The sequence below is a fragment of the Mesoplodon bidens genome (genome assembly GCF_964165515.1).
Source record: "Mesoplodon bidens genome assembly, chromosome: 11".
In the NCBI taxonomy this organism is placed as follows: domain Eukaryota; kingdom Metazoa; phylum Chordata; class Mammalia; order Artiodactyla; family Ziphiidae; genus Mesoplodon; species Mesoplodon bidens.
In genome coordinates, this window is record NC_138167.1 from 13640737 (window position 1) to 13663549 (window position 22813).

Genomic DNA, 22813 nt, shown 5'->3' on the forward strand with positions numbered 1-22813 from the left:
CCCGGTTAAGTGGGAGGGGAGTGGCCTGTGCAGGCTGGCCGCCCGGCCCGAGAGCACTCATCCAGCACCCGGCCTGGCTCCTCCCACCAGTGCCCAGGCTGAAGAGGCAGATTTCAGCTGACGGCGCCTCAGAGCTAGGTGCCCAGACCCTGCCCAGCCGTCATCACCGAGGGAGCCAGGTGCCAAGCCCCAGCCGGCCCTCAGGCTTTTCATTTAAACTGGAGAGAATCATTTGTATAGGATCAGTAGGAATACAGGTTGTAGCAAATACCCGTCAGGTGAATTCCCAGCTCACAGCAATTGCCCTTCTTTGAGAATAGCCCCAACACAGAGGTGGACCTGAAATAATGATACGCAATGTCCTTGCAACTTAACCCTGACCTCTGGCCAGCTCCTAGGGGTAGACAACTGATCTAAGCTGGACCAAGTTTTGCAACTTGAACAGAGAGACTGAAGCTGGCTGAAGCTGTTACCTTAATGGCAGCATCCATATACTCCAGTTGCTGAGGCGTCCGTGGACTGCGACTCATGGAGATGGCTCTGCCATTAGGTCGCAGAGATAGGGATGGGGGAGAGGTTTGCTGCTACTTCAAGGCCAGCGGGAGGCCCTGGTGAGGGCTCTGGAGCTCCGCAGGACACAGCCCTTAACCTGTCCCCGGCCCCCAAGCTCACCTGCCGGCCCGAAGGCAAGAGGGCCTGGAAGGCCCTGGGGAGAAAGCCAGAATCCACCTCCAGCCACATTCAATGCACCAAGACCACTGTTGCCTGAGCAAGACATCTGACCCCCGTGCTGATTGTTGGGCAATGATGGTTACTCGCTAATGGCTGCATGCCCACTCTGCCCTGTTACATGACTGGCCGCCACCAGCAGGGTGCCACCAGGAGGGTCCCACTTCTGCCAGATCTGTGGGAAGACCTTTAAAGTGGTGGCCCAGTTGCGTGGGCACGTCAGACAGCACAAGGGAGTGAGGAAGTTCAATGGCACCGAGCGTGGCTCCAAGTTCATCCAGTAGGCCCACCTATGACCTGTGCAGAACTGCAATCCACCAGAGCACAAGCTGGACCCTGGTCATTGAAAACCAAACAATGGTGGTGGGCTCAGCTGAGATGGTGAAGTGCCTGGCCCAGGGCGGCCTGGTCAGCGTCTGTGTGCAGAGGAGAGCCGGGGGTCCTGCATCCCTCATTCATCCTCACGGCTGCCATCTCTGAGAAAGGTGACACGTAGCTCCCCTGCCCACCACAGCCCACTTGGCCCTGGCCCCCAATAAGCCACAGGGCTTTGGACTTTAAAGAAAACAACTGCTTTTTTTTTTTTTTTGAATGCTTTACTCCCGACCACCTTCATGTTTTGCTCAAAAGATCTTCTCATGAAGTCCATACCTAACTCCCATTTAAAATAGCCACCCTGCTTTCACCCACTCCTGAGACATGTGTGTCCTTCTTGGATGCTTAGTTTTCCTCTGCAGTCCTTGTGCACTCAACATTATCTAACATCCTGTATCATTTACATACTTTCTATATCATTGTCTCTCCCCATTAAACTATAGGCTTTATGAAGGTATGGCATTTAATATATTTTGTTTGCTGCTGTATCTCCAAAGCTTAGAACAAAGCCTGACCCATAAGAGATTATCGATAAACAATAATTGTTTTATTTGTTTTTTAAAAGAATATATGTGTTTTATGTTTGTAAGTGCAAAGATAAGAATGAAAGAAATACACCAAACTAATAATATTGACTACTCTGGGAGTGATCATTTGAGAATTGTATAAGAGAACTATCAGCATTTTTTTCTTTATACTTTTATATTATTTTAAGCACTTTCTTCTTATTAATAGCATGTATTTCTATCACCAAAGAATATTATAATAAAACTAACCATTAAAAAATAGCACAGTGCCTGCTATATAATATGCACTCAAACATTTTTTTCAATAAGCATGTTATGGGCTCCAATTATATGCCAGACACTGTGGTAAGACCCGGGGTAGATGGTAGTGAACATGAATCGCAAGAACTCCACTTTCTTGGAGCTTGAAGTCATGTAATGTGGGTCTGTTCATTGCCTAAAGATTTCATGTACTTTCTATTGTTTATAAAGGTATATTTATATTTGTGAAAATACGGCAAACTGATTTCCAGATTGCTTGGAAAGGGGCACAAGGGCAGTTTCCAGAATGATGGAAATGTTCTGCATCATGACTTGACAGCAGTTACACAGGTGAATACATTGGTTAAAATTCACTGAACTGTGCACATAAAATATGTGCGTTTTATTGTATGTAAATTGTCTTAATCAAAAATGCAAAAGTGTATATATTTTGTTTTCTAAATTATAACACCTGGTCTTGTAGGAAATTAGTGAGAGGTAATCCATCTTTAAAATAAAAAATTAATAAATGTGATTAATAAGATTTGTGATTAGACTTAGATTGACAAATAAAAATCTATAGATATTAGTAATAAACTGAGGAGAGTTTTAGGATCCATATAAAAATTTTACTGTGCAAATCAGCCCAATAGACTCTTTCAGTATTTGTAAATATGAAGTAACCTTTAGTTGTCCTTTGATTACAAAATTAATCAATGTTTATTTACAGAAAATTTGGAATCACAGATAGAAAATCATCCAAGGGCTAATAATCATTTGGCATATTCTATGGCAATCATTTTTCAAAGATACTTTTGTACATGAATGAAATTATACTTACCTATACTTTTGTATCTGGCTTTCATATTTACTATCAAAACATAGGCATCAACCCCCAAATTAAAAACCATTTGTAGATATGATTTTAAATGTGTGTCTGTTTTTCAGTGGTATTGAGGGAGTGTGGTTGGTAGAGAAAACAGTATAGAGACCCAGCTACATTCCTTTCTGAATCCCAGCTTAGCCAATAGCTAGCCTTTGACTAGATTAATCTTTTTGTCTGTGTTGAGGTGTGTAAATGATATAACTTAGTTAGGCAAAATGAGATAACAATATCTTCTTTGCAGGGCACCTTTATATATTTATATAAAATATATTTAGACCATCTAGCACTGTGCTATGTACCTAGCATGCACTCAATAAGTGATTATACAGTTCACATACCACAATTATTTTAACCACACTTTTAGACAATGTTATTGTTTAAAGTTTTCTCTGTTTTAACAAAGTGTACCTGAACTAGTCTGTTTTTCGGATTAACCATAGCCTAGATGTCAAGATTTGTCAGTTTAGGGTCACGGATGATAAATAACATCACATATATCATTCTAGGCATATAATCAGTCTTATCACAACTTTTTATACTATAGCCTTCTAGTTCTTAAACTCTTAATTTTAATTATTCTCTGTTTATTGGAATTGAAACATTGATAATCTTTCAGTAATACTATTGAGTATATTTTTCAGAGCACTTGCATATTAGAAATTCTTTGTCTTCATATTGCAACCAGAATGTTTGCCCTTATAACTAGAATTTTGCCAAAGTTCCCCTCAAAACTCTTTAGACTTTTCACTTTTCTTAACTAATTTATGTAGTTGCAAAGAAATTTAAGCCATATTAAATTTTTCCATTTACCTGCTTTTTCTTTCTGGGAGACCCATGTAATTTCTTTTTTTTTCTGATACACGCTGAATCCTATTTGAGACTTACAATTTTACCTATCTCCTTGCATTACAAAGGCAGGGGCTGTTGTTTCTACTATAGATTTCTGAGTTTATTATAATTATTTTAGGTTAGATTCTTATCTTCATGCTTATAATATTTATTTATATTGTATTATGATATGTTTTAATATATTCATTCCTTTGTCCCTCTTTGGATTCTTAAAAATCTCCTCTTGTTTTACATCAGTGTCACTTAACTAATTTTCTGTAATGCCAATGCAACTCTTCGTTGCCTAAAATGCATATTTTAAAGTCTGTTCTAGACTTTCTATTTATTCTTCATTTTAAAAATTATTTTAGGATATATACTTTCCCATTTCAGATTAATATTTCTATGTTCTTGTCTTGAGTAATATTTTCAAAAATCCATTATTGTTAATGTGTACGTATGGTAGGGGGGGCATTTAACTGTTCTGTTTTATGTTTCTTGATCCTTATAAAAGGAAGGAGCTTTTGTGGTCTGGTTTGCCAACATATGGTGCTTCCATTTTTATCCTTATCTTCATCACCCTCTCAATCATTATTTTGGAAAGAGTGGAAAGAGATAGTGTAGCTTTCTCAAATCTCATACTTGAAGTCTAGTTGTTGTGCCATCTCAGCATAATTTCTATGCATAATCAGAATTGACTGAGTTTGGCTGTGCTTTGTGGAGGTGGAGAGGGTTCCCAAACTTGCCATCTTCTCATTACAAGGAAGAACAAATATGTAATGAATAACATGACACAAATTGTTTTGTTTTTGTCTATTTTTAACAAATGCTATCCATGAATAATTCTAAATCACAGCTCTTTGAGACCCTGCCCCAACATTTCCAACAACCAAATCTCTACCTCATCTGTGTTTGCCTTTATCGATGAGTACAATACAGATTAAGAAAGTTTGCCACTATTGCTCTTCTTATTTCTCAAGCTGTGCATGTTTAAAGAAAGATAGATGTTGGTAGTGGGTCCTGAGTAATAAGAGATAAGGTATATGGTTCAGAAAATCACTCTCATGGAGGGAAGGGACAGCTGGTCTCTTTTCTGGTTGTGCAGAGCTTATGTGAAGCAAGGATTTAAGAAAAGGGTAATATAGGCAAACTGCATTTTTAGTCCAGAAGGTAGCACAAAGATAGCTATGATTTTATCTCTGATTTCTATTCTCGATTCAGTTAGTGAAACACTGAATTTGTGTTATATGACTTCTGTTATATGAAACTTCAATGTTATTATAAAATGTCATTATTCAACTTAAAAAATTGAATTTTAACAGAAAATTGTGAAATGGCAGATTCAGTCCTCTTAACTAGTCAATGTCTCAATTAAACCCCATGATTAAATAATATATGCCAATATGTGTCCAATATTAAAGTTCTGTTATAGATGATCCCTTACTGGTGGTTATGTAAAGGTGAAATAAAATCATTAAAGCTCTGTTGTTTTATATTTTTCTTATAGATGAATTCAGTTTGTTTAAATGTATTTAATAAAAGAACATCATTAGAGAGATATAGAGACATAGATATATAGTATAGATATACAGTATATCTATATACACTATACCATATGTGTGTATTAGTTTTAAGTCTACCAACAAATATGTTTATCTTCAAAAAGATGCTATTAAGAAAACAATAAATATTAATTTAGAATGACCAAATTCCATAATTTTTAAACTATGTTTGAGCAGGTTTTGCTCAAAACCTCTCCTGTTGTGGAGAACAATATGAGTAAAATATAGACTTCTTTTATATAAGGCTTCAAAATCTTCTGATAAATGTCAACCAACTGGTTATTATTTTACAATTATTGTTTGAATGAATTAAACTTTCTGTCCCCAACTCAACACCAAAATTTTAACCCCAAATATGTTTGTGTGTAGAAATAACCCCAAATTTTGCAAACCTAAATAGTTTCTTACCTTGAAAGTAAATTTATATCTGGAAAAAATATCAGTTTAATTTAATATGTGTTTTGAAATGTTTTCACGTATCTAGTTGTTTAATATTCACTTTTAAAACAGAGTTGACTAAACAACTAAAACTGAGTTGTTAAATACTCAGTCTTATAAAATGGTCTAAAAACTACAGAGGTAATGCATGTTCATACTTCCACAAAATGGGGCAAATAATTCCATATCTTACTCTTCTTCAATGTTCTGTTTTTTCCTAATTCTTTATGTCTTAGTTGTTCCAGGATTACTAAAATGTTGGTCAAATTTCACATTGCAACTGATACTTTTCATCGCTAATTCCCTCCTTACAGGAACTAATAGTTCCATTATTAAAAATAAACTTATTATATCTCTATCCAAAATAAACAAAAATAATGTTTGGTGGTTTATACATTTGAATATTATGATGAACTTCTTCTTTGCTTTGAAATAATATGTTGTCACTAAGAAGTATATTCCCAGTTTATAGTGTCTTTTTTTTCCCCTTGGGAATTTAAAATACTTTAAATAATTTGGGCTTTGCCTGATTCCCCCAGAAGTGTAGAGTATGACTGATAACTGCCTTTAGGAGCCCTAATAGCTAAATTACAATTATTATGCAAAGTCCTACAACAGACAGTTATATGGATTGTTAAATGACTTTGCCTTTTTTGCAAACTATAATCATTTTCCTTTATTAGCTGAAGGATTTCATAATTTAAGGAAAATGAAAAACCTATAAGTCACACTTTCAAAGAAGGAACATGGATATTGCAAACATTAAATTCCCCCATAAAAATGTTACGGCATCATTAAACTAGGTTCAGATTAATACAATTCAGTCAACTCTAGATAGATATCTCCCATAATAAGCTGAAACAATACCTAGTGATCTAAGATGTAAAATATTTTACTACAGCCAATTTATAAGCCTATAAAACATATAGGTATCATTCAACTTCTTTATTAATAGTGCATGCCTTGTATTAAATCAAAACCATTTTAAAGGCCCCTCCCCTTTGACATTCCCTTCCTCAGCTCTTGCCCCTCATCATGTGTTATCTCACTGAAGCTCATCCAAAGTGAATGACAACATCTTTTTTTACTAGAAGCAGCATAGGCAATTCCCAGTCTAGTGTTACAGCTTAACTATCTTTCAGATTTAGACACACTTGCTACCTTCAACCTACAACATTCTATGGCCTTATGTTGATGTATTTGTTTCTCTACTGTAAGTAGATGTGGTTTCTCTCATTTTGGAAAACTGAAATTTATTATTTTTAGGTTTTTGCAAGTTGCTTTACACGTGAATCATGTTCCCAAGAAAACTGATACTGGGAGAACTTTATGTTGTAGCCAATTCTTTTGAATCAGGAAGATCCTTTTTTTCACCCTGTTTTTGCCCAATAAGAAAGCCAAACATTTCAAACTGGCTGAGTTACTGGGGGTTTTAATGAGTTATTGGTCTGGTTATCTATTGCCACATAACAACCTTCCCCTAACAAAACAAGGATATATACTGGGCTCACAATTCTGCAAGTGGGGATAACTCATCCCTGCTCTACCTGGCATCAGCTAGAGTAGTCCTAGGTTAGAGGCTGAAATCACCTGAAGATTAACTTGTCTGTTTGTTGGTTGTTTGGTCACTAACCCCATGTGGTATCTCTGGCCTAGTGCCTTCAGGGCAGCCAGGTTGATCCATGCTGATTCTGAACAATGCAGAGTCCCAGGAAGAGATGGGAGCTCGAGCTCTTTCCAACCTGGTCTCATAAGTCCTTCCCATTACTTCCACCTCATTCCATGTGTTAAAAGGGAGTCAACATGGATGATCCATAATCAAGGTGAGGGGAATCCAACTCAACATTTTAATGGGAGAAGTATCAAAAAATGTGTGGACATGTTTTATAACTGTCACATTATAAAAGGGGAAATTAACCCAGGACTTTTAAATATCACTATGAAAAATAATCAGTGGTTCATTTCTAAAGTTGCCTCACAGAAACTATTTTTAAGATATAAATTCCTTTTTTAATGTAAAACAATTTTTTCAGCTTTAATGAGGTATAATTGACAAATAAAATTTCAACTTATTTAAAGTGTACAACATAATGGTTTCTTATATGTATAGAGTGTGAAATGATTACCACAATTAAGTTAACTAACACAACTATCACCTCACATAGTTATCTTTTTCTTTTCTTTTTGTTGAGAATGCTTGTTCTTATTCCTTTTTTCCATAGACTCCTTACAACAAGATGTGTCACTCAGATCACCTTGTTAAAAAAACAGGGTATAATAGAGAAAAAATTTTTAATGTATACAAATATGAGTAGTATACTTACCAGAGAAATTTTGAACTGTGACTCATCACAGATACATATGCTATGAAATTAAGATTATGCTATGCTTAAGATTAAGATTAAATCATAGATTAAGCTATGAAAGAATTTTCATACCATTTTGACAGTAGAGTTCTTCCATATAACATGGACAAATATGTTATTTTTAATGCAAAATCATCCCAAAAGAATCTTTCTTTAACTAAGAAAAGAATTTTAAAGAATGAAGACCATATCTCTAAGATTATTCAGACAAATAATAAGAACAAAATAAAACCAAAAAAAGATTAAAGTATAAATGCTTAAGCTGATATATATGTACATATACTTATATGGTCAAGATTAATATTATAAAAGATTAATAAAATCACTATAAATAGTTGATCAAAAAAGTATATAACTGAATTTACTAGAATAACTACACAATAAAAGTTTATTTCTCATTTACAAAGCAATCTAATCTGAATATTCCTAGTTGATAAGAAGCACTCCTCACTTAAGCTTGATGTGTTAGTGCCAAGCAAAAGAAGACTGGGCCTCATTACAGTTCCGCCCAGAGGTAACCATGAAGCTCATCAGTAAAAGGAAATTATCCCATTTGCCAAAGCTTCAAGAAGTACACTTTGCTGTGTACCTCATAAGTCAAGAAAGGTATAATGTGGTAGAGAGTCCTAGGCTGTGATCAGTGGTTTCGCCAGTCGGTCAGAGGTATCTGTAAAGAGGTAAGACTGGAAGAACAGTGCCAAGAAGGACTGGAGAATAAGCATGTGAATGGATCTCTCAGAGAGGGCATCATATTTACAGATCTTTATGTATCACTTTAATGCCAACTGGAAAGCATCCACCAATGAGAAGTCGCTTTACAACCAAATGGACAAGATGAACTGCCCTACAGATAACCTGCCTTTTTTCTTGACTACCTTTGTGCTTATATGTAATGGACCCATGATAACAGTGACCTTGGTGGCAGGGATGGGAGCAATGCTTGAGCCCACAATATGGACTTTGTCTCAATATAGCTTCTAAGTTTCCAACCAACCAGCATCAGAAATGGAGCCTCTACCCTGGGTATGGCACAATTTCTCTGGGGGCTGAGTGAGTGGGTAAACAGGTTATAAGGTTAAACAGGCATCAGGTTAAATGCTGGCATCCAGATTCTGCTGTCCCAGGAGTCTATCATCTGTCTTAATATTGAGGAGTGCAATTCAGTGGAAGCATCCCGACTGTCAACTCTGACCCATGGAGCACAGTCACTAGGAAGCTTGTCTAAGTTGTCTTTGCCTCCTCACCACGGCTTTCCTCACTTCCTTAGTAAAGGAAGTTCCTCTGAATCGTCCCAGAGGACACAGTCAGATGGTGGGTTCTTGGGTCCAATCTACCATAGCAATTCTAACCCCCCCATCTTCATGAACATCCTGGACTATTTTGTATACTACCACACAAGGTTCCCTAACTTCCACTCTTTTTACTCTAGTGCATCATCCAGGTTAGATTTCCACAGATCAAAAAAGCTAAATGTTGGATCATGACTCACAATGAGCAAGACCATGTCAATGACTTAATTCTCTCCTGCCCAGACTAATAGTCTGTGTCACCCTCCCTGACTCCAGTCTACCACCCTCTACTCAAGATCTTCTACGTGGTCCCCTAGTTAGTGCTGACACATGTTAACCAAGTGTGCATGCAGCATTGCGAGTATGCCCAGGTTAACTTCTCCAAAATCTAACCTTACTTATCAACGATTTAGCTGAAGTTAGGCCTAGGGCTGCAACTTGAAACTCAGCAGGTGACAAGCTCATCAGGGACAGCAGAAGGGATGCTGCAGTCCAGGAGGTGGACAGTTGACTTCTGAAGGAAATTGTACCCAATGTAATCTGAGAAGGCCCAAAATGTTTGTATCTAATACAGGATTTCTTTCAGGACAATAAGGCCTTCAAGGTTATATATTTACCAAACAGTTTTTACTTTTTTCTTTTCCTATGATGTATGGATTTATAAATGAACTTTTAAAAACCCCTTATCTTTTAATCTAAAATGTATCTTAGTTGTATAAGTTAATTTTTCTATGATAATTGCCCTTGTTAGCTTAGCATAAAATAAGGAAAGGCAGACTTTTTCATTATCAGACCAACTGTAAACTACATACTTACGGGTAAGGAATTTAACTTCTTAAGGCCTTAGTTGTAAGTAAAATTTATGTAATATCAAAGAATTCACTGGTTTATTATAAAGACACTTTCAAAAATAAATCCATGCATTTCAATTAAATAGACCATGAATTTCACAAATTGATAAGTTAAGCCCTATAATATATTAACTATATGAATATAACTATATATTTCATTAAAAAGATATATATAAAATAAAGGTAAATTGAGCCCTGTAGAATGGTAATTTAATAAAATTATATAGTAATCCACCCATAGGTTATACTCATATTATTCTGTGTAATAAAGAAAAGGTTAAGTGTGAAGCAAAATGTACAAGATACAAACAACTAAGAAGGCAAACTATATATTTGAAAACACAGTTGTGGTTCATGGCCAATTATTTCATATCTCTAAGAGAATTTTTTAATTGCATACAAAGGGTAAATTTAATTACCATACAAACGTTTGAAACTCTCTGATATAATAAATCCCTTAGGATCGCATGTCAATTAAACAGATTTCCTTCTCTTTCCAAATACATTATTGATCAGTTTGGCCATGGATTTAGATCCACTGGGTCTTCTCTTTTCTTTGAGTTTGAAGTTTGTCAGGATGCCCTTGATAATTCTGATAAACATCATTTCCACCTCCAGAGATTGCTCTGCTGCAGACAGTTCACAGAATTGGCACCGGTTATCCAATGCCAGTTTTTGCCCTTCTTCCCAGCCAACCTCTCGCACATGACAGAGATCTTGCTTGTTACCCACCAAAAGCACAGCTGATTCCACAGCTCTGAAACACAGATACACAATTCTTTGACAAGACTGTTTTAAAAATTCTTTTTTTTTTACTAAGTAGGTTTATATCAAAAAGAATTATGGACCAAAAGAAAGAATACTGTGTGTGTATGTGTGTTATTTGTGGTCATATATGTGTGTATCTCATTTACTTACAAAAATTATTTTAGATAAAATGTAGTAAATGACACAGAAGCAACAAAGCTCTTAAAGCATAACATTTGAAGTGGTACAAACTTATTCCTGGAATTATGGCTCTGTTTACTAACAAGACATGATTGTAACATTTTCCACTTTCAATTCCCTTATATGTAAAAAAAAAAAAAAAAAAAAAAAGGTAAAATAGTCCTCATCACACAGAATGCTCACAGAGGTTAAATGAAGATGTGTATAAAAATCTAGCCCAGTGCCAGGCAATAAAGTATGCTTACTAAGTATTATCTTTCATTTCCTTATCAACTGAAAGAGAGGGACTAACTAATGCCTCTTTACTAATTCAATACTTGTTGCTGTTTGTTAATATTCATTACAGCATACTTTAAAGAAAATGTTACAGTCTCTTGACCTTGTACAATTTTTCTGTTTATTGAAGAAATATATCGCTTTGGTAAGGTAATGTCTTTGACAAATATCAATATAGTCTCCTCAGTTACAGTGTAACATTCCTAAAGCAGAGTTTCATTTGAAGAATACAGTAAGGCTACTAGGTCTTAAATAACATGGAACTCTGCCAAGATATCGCCTATAGGGAAGAAATGGGAAAATGAAAACAGTCTTAAGGCTGGTTTCATTCACATGACAGTGTGAGCCGTAAGGGAAAAAGCACTGTATGTGTTGGATTTTGAGGGCACTAAGAGTATCTTTTTCTATAGAGTTCAGAAAATTATTGTGAAGAATTAATGGGGAAGAATAAATGAAACATTTTCAATGGTGAATCACAAATATCAGATGTAATTTTATAAAACAATGCCATAATTTTGCTTTTTTATCTACAAATAAGAGACTCTAGTTTACCTAGAGATTGAGAACTGGAAAAACTCAAAAATTATTTGGTCGATACATTAAAAAGTTTGCCTGAAAAATGTCAAATATAGGGATTTTTAAAATATACTTTTTTTGCCTATTCGTGAGTGATTCTTTTGATTTGTAAGAATAGAAAGTAGTTTTAATTACTTTCCCTTACCTAAGTTATGGTGCTTAAATATAAGGCATTTAGCACTTGAAACAATGGAGGTCCCTCAAAATCAATAATATTATAGGAAATCAGAGCTATGAGGTACCTTAGTAAAATCACATTCTTTTCCCCTACCGTGTTTCCATCAGTTTTATAGTCAGAAAAAGGAGGTCTAGAGATTAAAGGGTTTACCCAAGGTCAATCAGATATAAACAAGAATTTAGATCAAATGACTCTAGGGAAATATAACTTATCAATTATTATCTGATTATTTCTTGATAGTAGGCATTTAAAATAGATATAAAAAGCACAGGTACCAATTTTCAGGAATAATATTGTGCTTTTTTGCTTCCCAGATTAGAATGCTATTTTAGATTTTAAGGGCAAATCTGGTTACGATCACAAAGAATCCCTTATACCAGCAGGTTAAACAAAAATAAATATTTTAAATGGAAAGGCTAAAACAATTTAAAAAAAAAGGAAAACTAAAATGGGAAATTCATAGGTTTAAATTTATATCTACTAATGCAAAATTAGTTTAAGGCACAGTTATGTTTTCCTTCATAGTCACTTGTGTCAAGACATTAGCAATCGGGAGTCGTTGATCAGCTCTTTGTTTTAGGAGGTGAAATGGAGAAAAAGGTACTCTCATACTTAGAATCTGTAACAGTTTGATTATTCAGTCTATTTTGCTTTGATTGATTGAACAGCTCAATGACTAGGAATTGGATGCCAAGTGTAATAAATCTGGATTTATTTAGTAGCCTTCACATTTTTTGTGGGAGTGAAAAAGAAAGGTGGAAAGGGAACTATCTGTGTACAGAGGACCATTATTTTGCAAGTGAATGTCATGTTAACAATAGAAGCTGTCTTGTAAAATAGCCATTTACTCGGGGCAAGTAACTGTTTATGTCAGCCAGGATATAAAGTATTCTCATCTTATTCCTTTTACTACATGTGTAACTCCTGTGGAATGAAAGGTGGATTGTTCAGGGCTGTTAAATTTTGTAATTGGAAGCCTGTATTAAACTCTTCCTAATGATGCTTACAGCTCTATGATGATTTACTAAAAAGAAAGGAGAGAGGAAAGAAAAATACCTCACCTTTTACAATGACTAGTCTGTGGCTCCCGAATTCTGTAGATTAGTGCTTTTGCAAAAGCAAACGAAGACCTGTCACTGATGTCATACACAATAACAAACCCATCTGCCCAATGCAGCTCACTTGTGAGGGAAAATTTTGCTTTCTGTGGCTGAAAATAAATGAAGCACGTTGAAAGTGGTGGGATCTGATCCCTGTATTTTACCTGTTAGACAGTTAATTAATGGAGACCCATTTCACCTGGAAGAGAATTCAGTAAGCCAAATACTGATATTTTCTAAAATGTAGTCTCTGTTTCTTTTTTATCATCCTCTTTCTTTAAACAAAAGTGATTAAATTTAAAAAAATAAAGAACTATAATAAAGTTATATCCAAAATCAATATCCACATATATGTTTGAAAAGAGATGATATTTTCTATCCTTATTAGTAAATGGAATATGTTTTGATTTTTGGTACTAGATTTAAATCAGTAAAAAAAAAACAGTATTGATAAGGCTTAGCTAAAAAGATTTGAGGAATATCTTCTTCAAATCATAATTGAAAACATATTTTGTTGTACTTACCTGAGAACAAGAGTCGTATATTTCTAGATTCAATTGCTTCCCTTCCAAATACAAATGCTTTTTATAGATAGGTTCTGAAAAATATGCATATACTCATTGTCAGTATGGAAATCCTCCAGAGTTTAAAAAATGGCCTTATATTTGGATCACAGTCCTGCAAAGTCAACCAGTCATATTTTAATTGAGTACTACAGTAGCTCTTCTTTATTTCTAGTGGTCAAAAAAACATATATTTGCTAATGTATATTTCTTACAAATGAACTTTACCACTATACCTATTCACCTACATATTTTTCTGCCTATATACTTATCTTCCATTCTATTACTATGAATGAATTATCTGTGTTTCTATCTAAGGCCAGTCCATTCACTATGAACTAGTTACTATTTCCTCTGACCTGCTGAAAGACATGGCTCCAACAAGTCTACCTCCCTCTTCTGCATCACAAAATGTTCCTCTTTATTATATCATTACTAGCAGCTGAATTTCTCCTAACTTAACAACCCTTTGGATCCCAACTATTGCTCTATTTCTCTGTTGGCCTTTTGATAAATATCTATACTCCCTGTGTCCAAATTCTCTCCTTCCATGACCTTCAAATTATTACAATCAGGCTTTAATTCCAATTACGTGACTAAAACTGTTCTTATCAGGGTTATGGTTTTAGACTCAGTGGAAAGTTATTGATCTTACCTGCCCTGTCAGTAGTATTAGTATAGTTGATCACATCTACCTCCTACCTCCATGTGAAAAATGTTTTTTTCACATGGTTTTCAAGGCAACATACTCTCCTGGGTTTTTTCTTTATTCCATATTGCTTTGTATTAATCTTTTTTATTTGTCCCACAATATCTTCTCTCACTCCAACTGTGATTCTAGTTTATGGATTTCTTCTCTATCTACACTTACTCCCTTGCTAATCTTATCCAGTCAGAGTCTTTATGTAACAATTATTGTTGATAAACCCATTTCTGTAGTCTGGACCTCTTCCCTGGACTCTAGACATCTACCACCACTGGGTGCCTCCATTTAGATACCTGATAGACATCTCAACCTTAACATGCTTAATAAGGAACCTCTGATCTCGCCGCAAAGACTGCATATCCCACAAGTTTCCATTTCATTAAATGACATATCCATAACTAGTCTCACAGGTTAAAAGCCTCAAGGGCATCCCTGATTCTTTCTTTCTCTTACATCTTATATTTATTCTATTAAAAATTCATTTTTACTCTATCTTCAAAGAATATTTTGAATTTGTCTGCCTCTCATCACCTCCTTTGCTCACACTCTGGTCCAAGCTATCATTACTTTTGCCTGTATTATTAGAAAACCTCCTAACTCAGCTCTTTGCTTTATCCCTCCCCTAACTCCCTTCTTGCTCTCAGTTTATTCTCAATCCAGGAGCAAAAGCCAATTTGTAGACAGATCATGTCACTTGCCTGATCAAATCTCTCCAATGGCTCCCCATCTCACTTGGATAAACCTAAGCTTTTAAAATGCCTGAGAATTTCCCTAGTTATCTAGTCTCCCATGACCCCTATGATCTCAGTAGACCTCTTTGGCTATTGTCTCCCACATTCCTCCACTGAAGCTACACAGTCCTCCATACCATTCCTCACATTTTTCAGAAAGTTCCTTCCTCTGAACTTCGGCAACTCTTTCTTCTACCTGGAATGTAACTGTCCAAATATCTTCATGGCTCAGTTTTTATCACCTGCGGGTCTGTTCAAATGTCTCCATCTCAGCCAGGTCTACCCTGACTACCCTATTTTAAATGACCACACACCACTCCCCTATGCTTTCTTTTCCTTCATAACATTTATCATCATAAGACATTATATATATATAGATAGATAGATAGATAGATAGATAGATAGATAGATAGATGTATAGATATAGATAGATAAATGCATTTTTAATTAGCTGACCCTTCCCTCCAGAATGTAAATCTTATGAAGGCTCAGATATTTGTTCATTACTATAGCCTCTTTACCTAGAAGAGTACCTGCCACATGACAGGTATTCAATAAATATTTGTTGAATGAACGAAGGACTTCGTTTCTGTAACTGTCCCTCCAGTGTTTTAATACAAGACCTACCTCTCTCCAAAATTGCATACTGACACAAAATCATGACCCATTCTGGCAAATACTCTGTAACCTGTGGTTAGCAAAATGTAGCGGACATTTGGGAAAGCCAACTTTAGGAGGTTAGGGATGAATTTTTAAATCCTTCTAGGTTACATTTAATGAAATTTGTTAGTGTTTCATTAAATCTTAAAATGTCTTCAGACAGTTTATTCTAAACTTTATAAGCTTACTACTGTGAACCATATACTTTCCTTCTAAGACATTTTAAAATACTCACTCTCAAAACTCAAAAACTGCCAACAGGGGTCACCAGCTCTTAACTTTTTAAAAGTTTATTATTTTCCCCTTCTAGCCCTCATTTACAAGTGGGGTCATTTTTTTGCTAATTAATCCTCATGTGGTGGTGAATTTTGCTCATTTTTTTGTCTTTAAGAATGTCTCTAGATCTTATATTTTTAATAGAGATGTAACAGCCAGAAACGTGTACATTTCATTTGCTTATTTATCTATTGATATATCTATATATCTATTGATATATCTTATAAAAGATTAAGATGATGTTTTTATTTTGTTGTTGCTGTTACTACTTTTTGTGTGTGTTCTTTTATTTATGTTTTGTTTTATAGTTTTAGAACATTTTCTCATGCCTGACTCCTAGTTTGTGTGTTACCTTTTTTGACTGAGGTTGTTGACCTGAGAAATGAAACAATAAGAATTTCTCTTCCTATGTATTTCTTCTCTCTATAATCAGTTTTCAAGTGCTTGCCCTAAAACATTTGGCAAATGGCATATGGACTGAAATACTATGTGGGCTACACGTAGGAAACAATGCAATACTTTAAAGTTATTTTCTAAAATACTCTAATAATGCTATATCATAAATGAATGCTAAAGATTTTTGTTGTTTATTTCTCATGAAAACACTTCCAATCATAACTTATTCTTACTCTAAATAAGTATTATTGAACAAAAGAATAATTTCCCTTTCTCCCAATTCTCATATTTCTTAAAATCTTTGTTCTTATTTAAAAAACCCTCAAAACCTTTCCCCACCACACCTTCAGTCAGGTAAGATATTATTAGCATTATATAGATTAATTGCTGAGCCAAAAATATATTCAAACCTCTGGCAAAATTCCCCGCTTGTTATTAATTCCCCACTGTGGCATTTCCCATATGTCATGCTAATTCTGATCAAAATAACAGAAATTTATAGTAGAGTTAGTGAAATGATCCTAAGATTATATCAAGGTGCCCTGGCATCTGTTTTAGAATTTCTCTGAAACTTACATAAGCAACCTAGCTAATTATGATATGATCTTTAATCATAGCATAATTTTCCAGTTATTGTCACATGCTTTTGCAATAAAAATAAGCATTTATTTTGTAGTTACTTGTGCTTTTATAATTAATTTGTCTTTATTTTTCAACAGATGTTGCTTTAATTTCAAATTGTTTCAAACTGCTTACAAAAAAATCCACACTCACGTGCTCTACAACACTTGGCACAGGCGGCAGGTCCCAGTTTTAATGTTTTTCTAGTTCTAGACTGAAACCAACTGGATTTCTAATCCATTTTATTTAACATCAAATTGGATAACTTTTTATCATAAAAGAACAATTAATTCAAATACTTATTTGGGCTTTTCTAACCAGAACCCATGAATAAATAAATTGCTTAAAAGTGCAAAAATGGGGGACTTCCCTGGTGGTGCAGTGGTTAAGAATCCGCCTGCCAATTCAGGGGACACGGGTTCGAGTCCTGTTCCAGGAAAACCCCACATGCCTCAGAGCGACTAAGCCCGTGAGCCACAACTACTGAGCCCGAGTGCCACAACTACTGAAGCCCGCATGCCTAGAGCACATGCTCTGCCGCAAGAGAAGCCACCGCAATGAGAAGCCTGCGCACTGCAACGAAGTGTAGCTCCCACTGACGGCAGCTAGAGAAAACCTGCGTTCAACAACGAAGACCCCACGCAGCCAAAAATAAATAAATAAAATTATTCTTTAAAAAGTACAGAAATGGAAGATTCTATTAAAATGTTTCTCTGATACTAATTATGATGCTGAAGTTTTAAGGTGAAAAATTCTAAAGTAGTGACTTACCAAAATTAGAAGCATATTCTCCAATAAATCGCTTGGTAAGAAACCTTACTGTAAGGGCTGTAAAACAAAACAAGCTGGATTTGGGGTCTTATCTGTTTTAGGATACAAATTTAGTAATGTACATAAGCATCTAGCATCTCTGCTCAAAATTTACTAAGTATTAATGAAGACTTAAAACTTTACTCAATTCTGGTCTAAGAATTTCCACTGTACAGCCGTAAAAATTAGGAGGCTAGAAAGAAAGTGATCTCAGTGTGCTGCCCACTCAAATCACTGCGTAAGTAATTTACAAATGCAAAGACACGTAAGACAACTCACCTTTGTAACAGAGACAGATTTCTCATTAAATATGAGATGTAAGGACTATAACATCTCTATATTTTCTTTATAAAATTAATTGTGGCTCCATGGTGCTGCATGCTAATAGTGGCCAGGACGGTCTCAAGCATTTGCAATTGTTTAAAGGAAATAGGGACTTCAAAATGCAGGAAACAGAGGAACGACCTCTAGTGTTGGTTTATCTTATTGCAGCTCCTGGGTCTGGCCCGTTGTTAAGATTCATTAGGCTACGGTGGTTCTATTGGCGGCATGCTTAGTATCATCATAATGTGACCAAAAACAAAACAAAAGAAAACAAAAACATAGCTTCCAAGGTCTGGTCTGGGCACCTCTTGCTCATTTCTGGGCATTTAAAAAGCCATGCCCCTCCAAAGTTTTTCTCACTTTGATAATGTGAAAAAAATGACATTTAAAAAATAATTCATAGGTCTCCACACATCTCTCTCCACCCTTAGTCTCAGGGAAGCAGAATCTTTTCAAGGGCATTGTTTGGCCACTGGTAGGTGTGGAGGCAGGTGTGCTGGAGTGAGAAGTAGGTGGGATAGTGATGGGAGGGATTTCCTGTTATTCCAATGAATTTCAAACATCAGTAGAACAAGATACAAATTAATAATTCAAACAGTTATATTCCTCAACCTGTATATAAATTTTATATACAGGTAATTGCATTACTTGCTTATAAAGCGAAAACTCCTACTTAAAAATAATATATAGTTATATCAAGTTCATATACATATAGTATGTTATAATGTAATATATATCATGTCAATATATTTCTCACTCTTTATGTACTCTACACCATGCCACAGAAAACAACACCACTTACCAGATTTGCCTGTTCCTTCACCACCCAAGACAGCAAGTTTCACATCATTCATCTTGCTTTTCTGCTCCTTCTTGGTCCCTCCTGACTTCTGGAGATATACTGACTTGAGCCAAGCATGTGTTTTCCAAAATCCTTTTTATTATTGCTGCTCTCATTTCCCTAAGGCCAACTCCACCCCATACTCCTACCATCCAATAATAACTTTAAAAATATTTGCCTAGAGTAGTTTTTAACATGTCTCAAAAGAAAAAAAAAAAAACAGTGGACTTACTATTTAGACACAAAGGTTTACTAAGCCAATAGTTAAGAGTTTAACAGAAGCGTAGCTCATCTTCTACTTTCATGTGCCTGGAATCTACCTTCTCCTAGAACCTATAAAGATGATCTCTCTTCATTAAGAAAGTTTTTAGAGGATGGGTAAACATTCCTGTAAATTTCCTTTGAGTGGATTAGTTTTGCTTTTTCTATTAATACCTGAGGCTACATCTTCTTGGGTTTCTCCTGTGAAAGACAAGGGGGAATAAGTTAATTCAATCATGAAAAGAAATGAAAGAAGGGAGAGGATGGCTCTCTTGGATGGATTAGCTCAGGGTTGACAGCAATGCACGTGAATATCCAGCCCATGTTTTTGTGTCATTTGAGGCTCTCAAGGAGAAATATGGGAATCCCAGAGTTTCACCTTTCTAATGTCTTCCATATAAAGTAACTTTTCTCTTTCTTTTTAAAAAAGTGTTATACAAATAGACAACAGTAAGATTTCTGGAAAAAAAATAATAAAGCAATCAGCCTCATGTTGGTTAAATAGCACTAAACAGGAACATGTCATGTTTCCTTACATAGTACTTTTTTAAAAAGAAAAGAACATTTGGAAGGGGTGTTCTGACATAATTCACTCTTGCTATGAAATAAAAAGGCAAATTTGATATGCACAATTATCACTATTTTATACTTCTTTTCATCAATTGTCACTGCTACTCCAAGTCCCCAAATTATTTTCTTCCCTTTCTTTCTCCCCATTTGTATATGTATAAATATGAAAGTTGAGAAAAGAGTACAATAAAAAAATAGAAGAATTCAACTTTTGTGGACTACATTTTAAGACCCAGGTAAAGAAGTTTCATTTCCAGGTTGGGTCTATCACAGAAATACATGCTTCTTAAAAATGCATTTATTTAACAAATATTGATTAATTGCCACTCTCTGTTAAAGCTATATTTGGTTTAATTAAATAGATCAACAATTAAGTAATGAATTTTCTCACCTGATGGAGTCTACAGTCTACCAATAGAAAATCGAAAAAGAATTACAACAAATATTATCATTGCTAAAATGGGGCTCTGATCAAGAGCTGGAGAAAGCAGATCAGTAGATAGAAAGGTCTTCAAAAAGTAGGTAAAGTTTGAAACATGATCAGGACCTACAGAGAGAGGAAGGAAAAAGTGATTGGGGAAGGAAAAGAGGAAGGAAAAAGTGATTGGGGAGATGTGTCTGTTCTAAAAGAAGAAACAGACTCTGTAAAGAAAAAAAGGCAAGAGAGAGTGTATCAGTTTGTGGGATCAACAAGGTAACATCTGAATAACTTAGATTTTTTCCTTTTATTACAAATTATAAAAAAATTTTAAATAAGCTATGTTTTCCCTTTAATCCATGCCACTGTATTAAAGTAACAGAGTGTTTTTTTTTAAGGAAGTTTAACAGTTGATTTAGTACACTATGGAATTAAATGCTTTTCTTCTTTTTGGAGAAGTCCTATTCTTATTTTCTTAAGAAACTTCTGATTGATGTCTTTAGGAAGTTTAGTATATCTACTGATAGGAAGGAAGAACTTCACTTCATGACATGCATGACATTGAAAACAACATATAAAGGGCTGTTATCAAGACACCTGCATTCTTTCATCATAGCCTCTTCCTCCCTTTGTCCATTGCTATCCCAAAGTAAATCTAGTTAAGAAAGCAGCCTGGAGCTAGAATAGAGTGAAGTTATAAACCTGAACAAAGAGAATATAGTTATGCACATACTTTTCTAAGAAACAGAGTGCCAATATATATATATTCTTTCGACCTCATGTAAAGGGTGCTAAAAAGTTAGTGTTCTAATAGACACATTATTATACTACCTAGAATTTTCTCACATCTCCCTAAAGAAACATCCACTCACAACCAAAGCAAAATCATTTATTACTTTATTCATTTACTGAATGAACAAAAATTTATTGAGTGTCTACCATGGGCTTGGCACTAATCTTCACTGCTAAAAACATATCAATAAACGAAGTATTCATAGATACTGGTCATAGGAGATGGACATGTGACACTAAAAAAAACCCCATCTAGTTACGTATCGGTATTCATGAATGTTATAGTTTTATCTGCTTAGTTTTGTTTCTCTGAGGTCAGATTACCCAGCCCTTCTCATCTAATCTCATTTCCCTATAGTATCTGTTAGAGTAGATGCACCATTTCCATCACAAGCTTCAGATTCACAAGAGTGGAGTGATTCAAACAAATACCTAAGGAGAAAGAGTATCTTTTTCCCATTATCCTGTTCCAGATCTTGAAAAGATGAAATACTTCCCAACTTATTTTCTGTATCTATCATAAACTTAAACCAGGCATAAATGGTATACACACACAGAGAGAGAACAAAGAAATAACCAATGTCATTTATGAATATAGAGCCCAGGTCCTAAGAATATGAGCAAATCAAATCCAGAAACGTATTTAAAGAGCCAAGCATAATGAGCTAGTAGAACCTATTCTAAAAATATTAAATTGGTTGAACATTAGGACACTCGGTAGACTATTTTAATACATTACCAAGATAAAGGAGAAAAACTATATGTCTCATATGCTCCCAAAAACATTTCATGAGATTTAACAGCTACTTTAAAAAAAAAAACTTTTGTAATCTAAAAATAGGGGATTTCTTAACGTGATTAAGGTTATAATTTTTAGAAATCCAAATATCAAAAAAATGCCTATAGATTTATTGCTCCTAATTTTCCTCTAAAAAGAGGATATTGTCTGTTACTTTTTAGCATGGAATTGGTAGTCCTATCCAACACAATGAGGAAATAGCACATATGAAAAAGAGGAGACAAAATGATTATTATCTACAAATAATAGTTTTCTATAGCTATATTATCTGCACTTTTAGCATGCATTAAAACCATTCAGTAAGGTGGCCAGATAAAAGATACCATAACAAAAGCAATAATTCCAAACAGTAAAACTAGCAGCTAACACGTGTTTAACACAATAATAACAGGCAATTTTTAAAAATGTTTTCCAGGTATACAACATTTAATCCTCTGAGAAACTTCATGAAGTAGGTGTCATTAATAACTTCTAACATGATAGAAATACAGTCCTTTTCACAAAGAAAGAGGAGTGGGGAAAAGGATGCAAAGAAGAATAAAACTAAAAGGGAATGTATAACATTTATATGATAAATTCTCTAATCCTTTACTGAAGATTATAAAATAATCTTTGAATATGTGGACAAACATGACTAGAAAGACTCAATGTTGTAATTACTGCCAAATTAATCTGCAAGCAAAATGTAATGACAATTAAAAACCCAACAAAGGGGCTTCCCTGGTGGCGCAGTGGTTGAGAATCCGCCTGCCGATGCAGGGGACATGGGTTCGTGCCCCGGTCTGGGAAGATCCTACATGCCGCGGAGCGGCTAGGCCCGTTAGCCATGGCCGCTGAGCCTGCGTGTCCGGAGCCTGTGCTCCGCAACGAGAGAGG

At 35.1% G+C, this 22813-nt stretch overlaps 1 protein-coding gene across 1 annotated transcript; it reads right to left on the reverse strand.

The window, feature by feature from the left end:
* Positions 1-10141: 10141 nt before the first annotated feature.
* RERGL (RERG like) lies at positions 10142-19229 on the reverse strand. Its single transcript, XM_081249479.1, has 5 exons — positions 19059-19229; positions 17894-17950; positions 13694-13767; positions 13131-13279; positions 10142-10848 (listed from the first exon to the last, which is right to left on the reverse strand). Exons 1-5 carry the CDS (start codon positions 19108-19110, stop codon positions 10566-10568), a joined length of 615 nt encoding a protein of 204 aa, XP_081105605.1. The 5' UTR covers positions 19111-19229; the 3' UTR covers positions 10142-10565.
* Positions 19230-22813: the final 3584 nt, after the last annotated feature.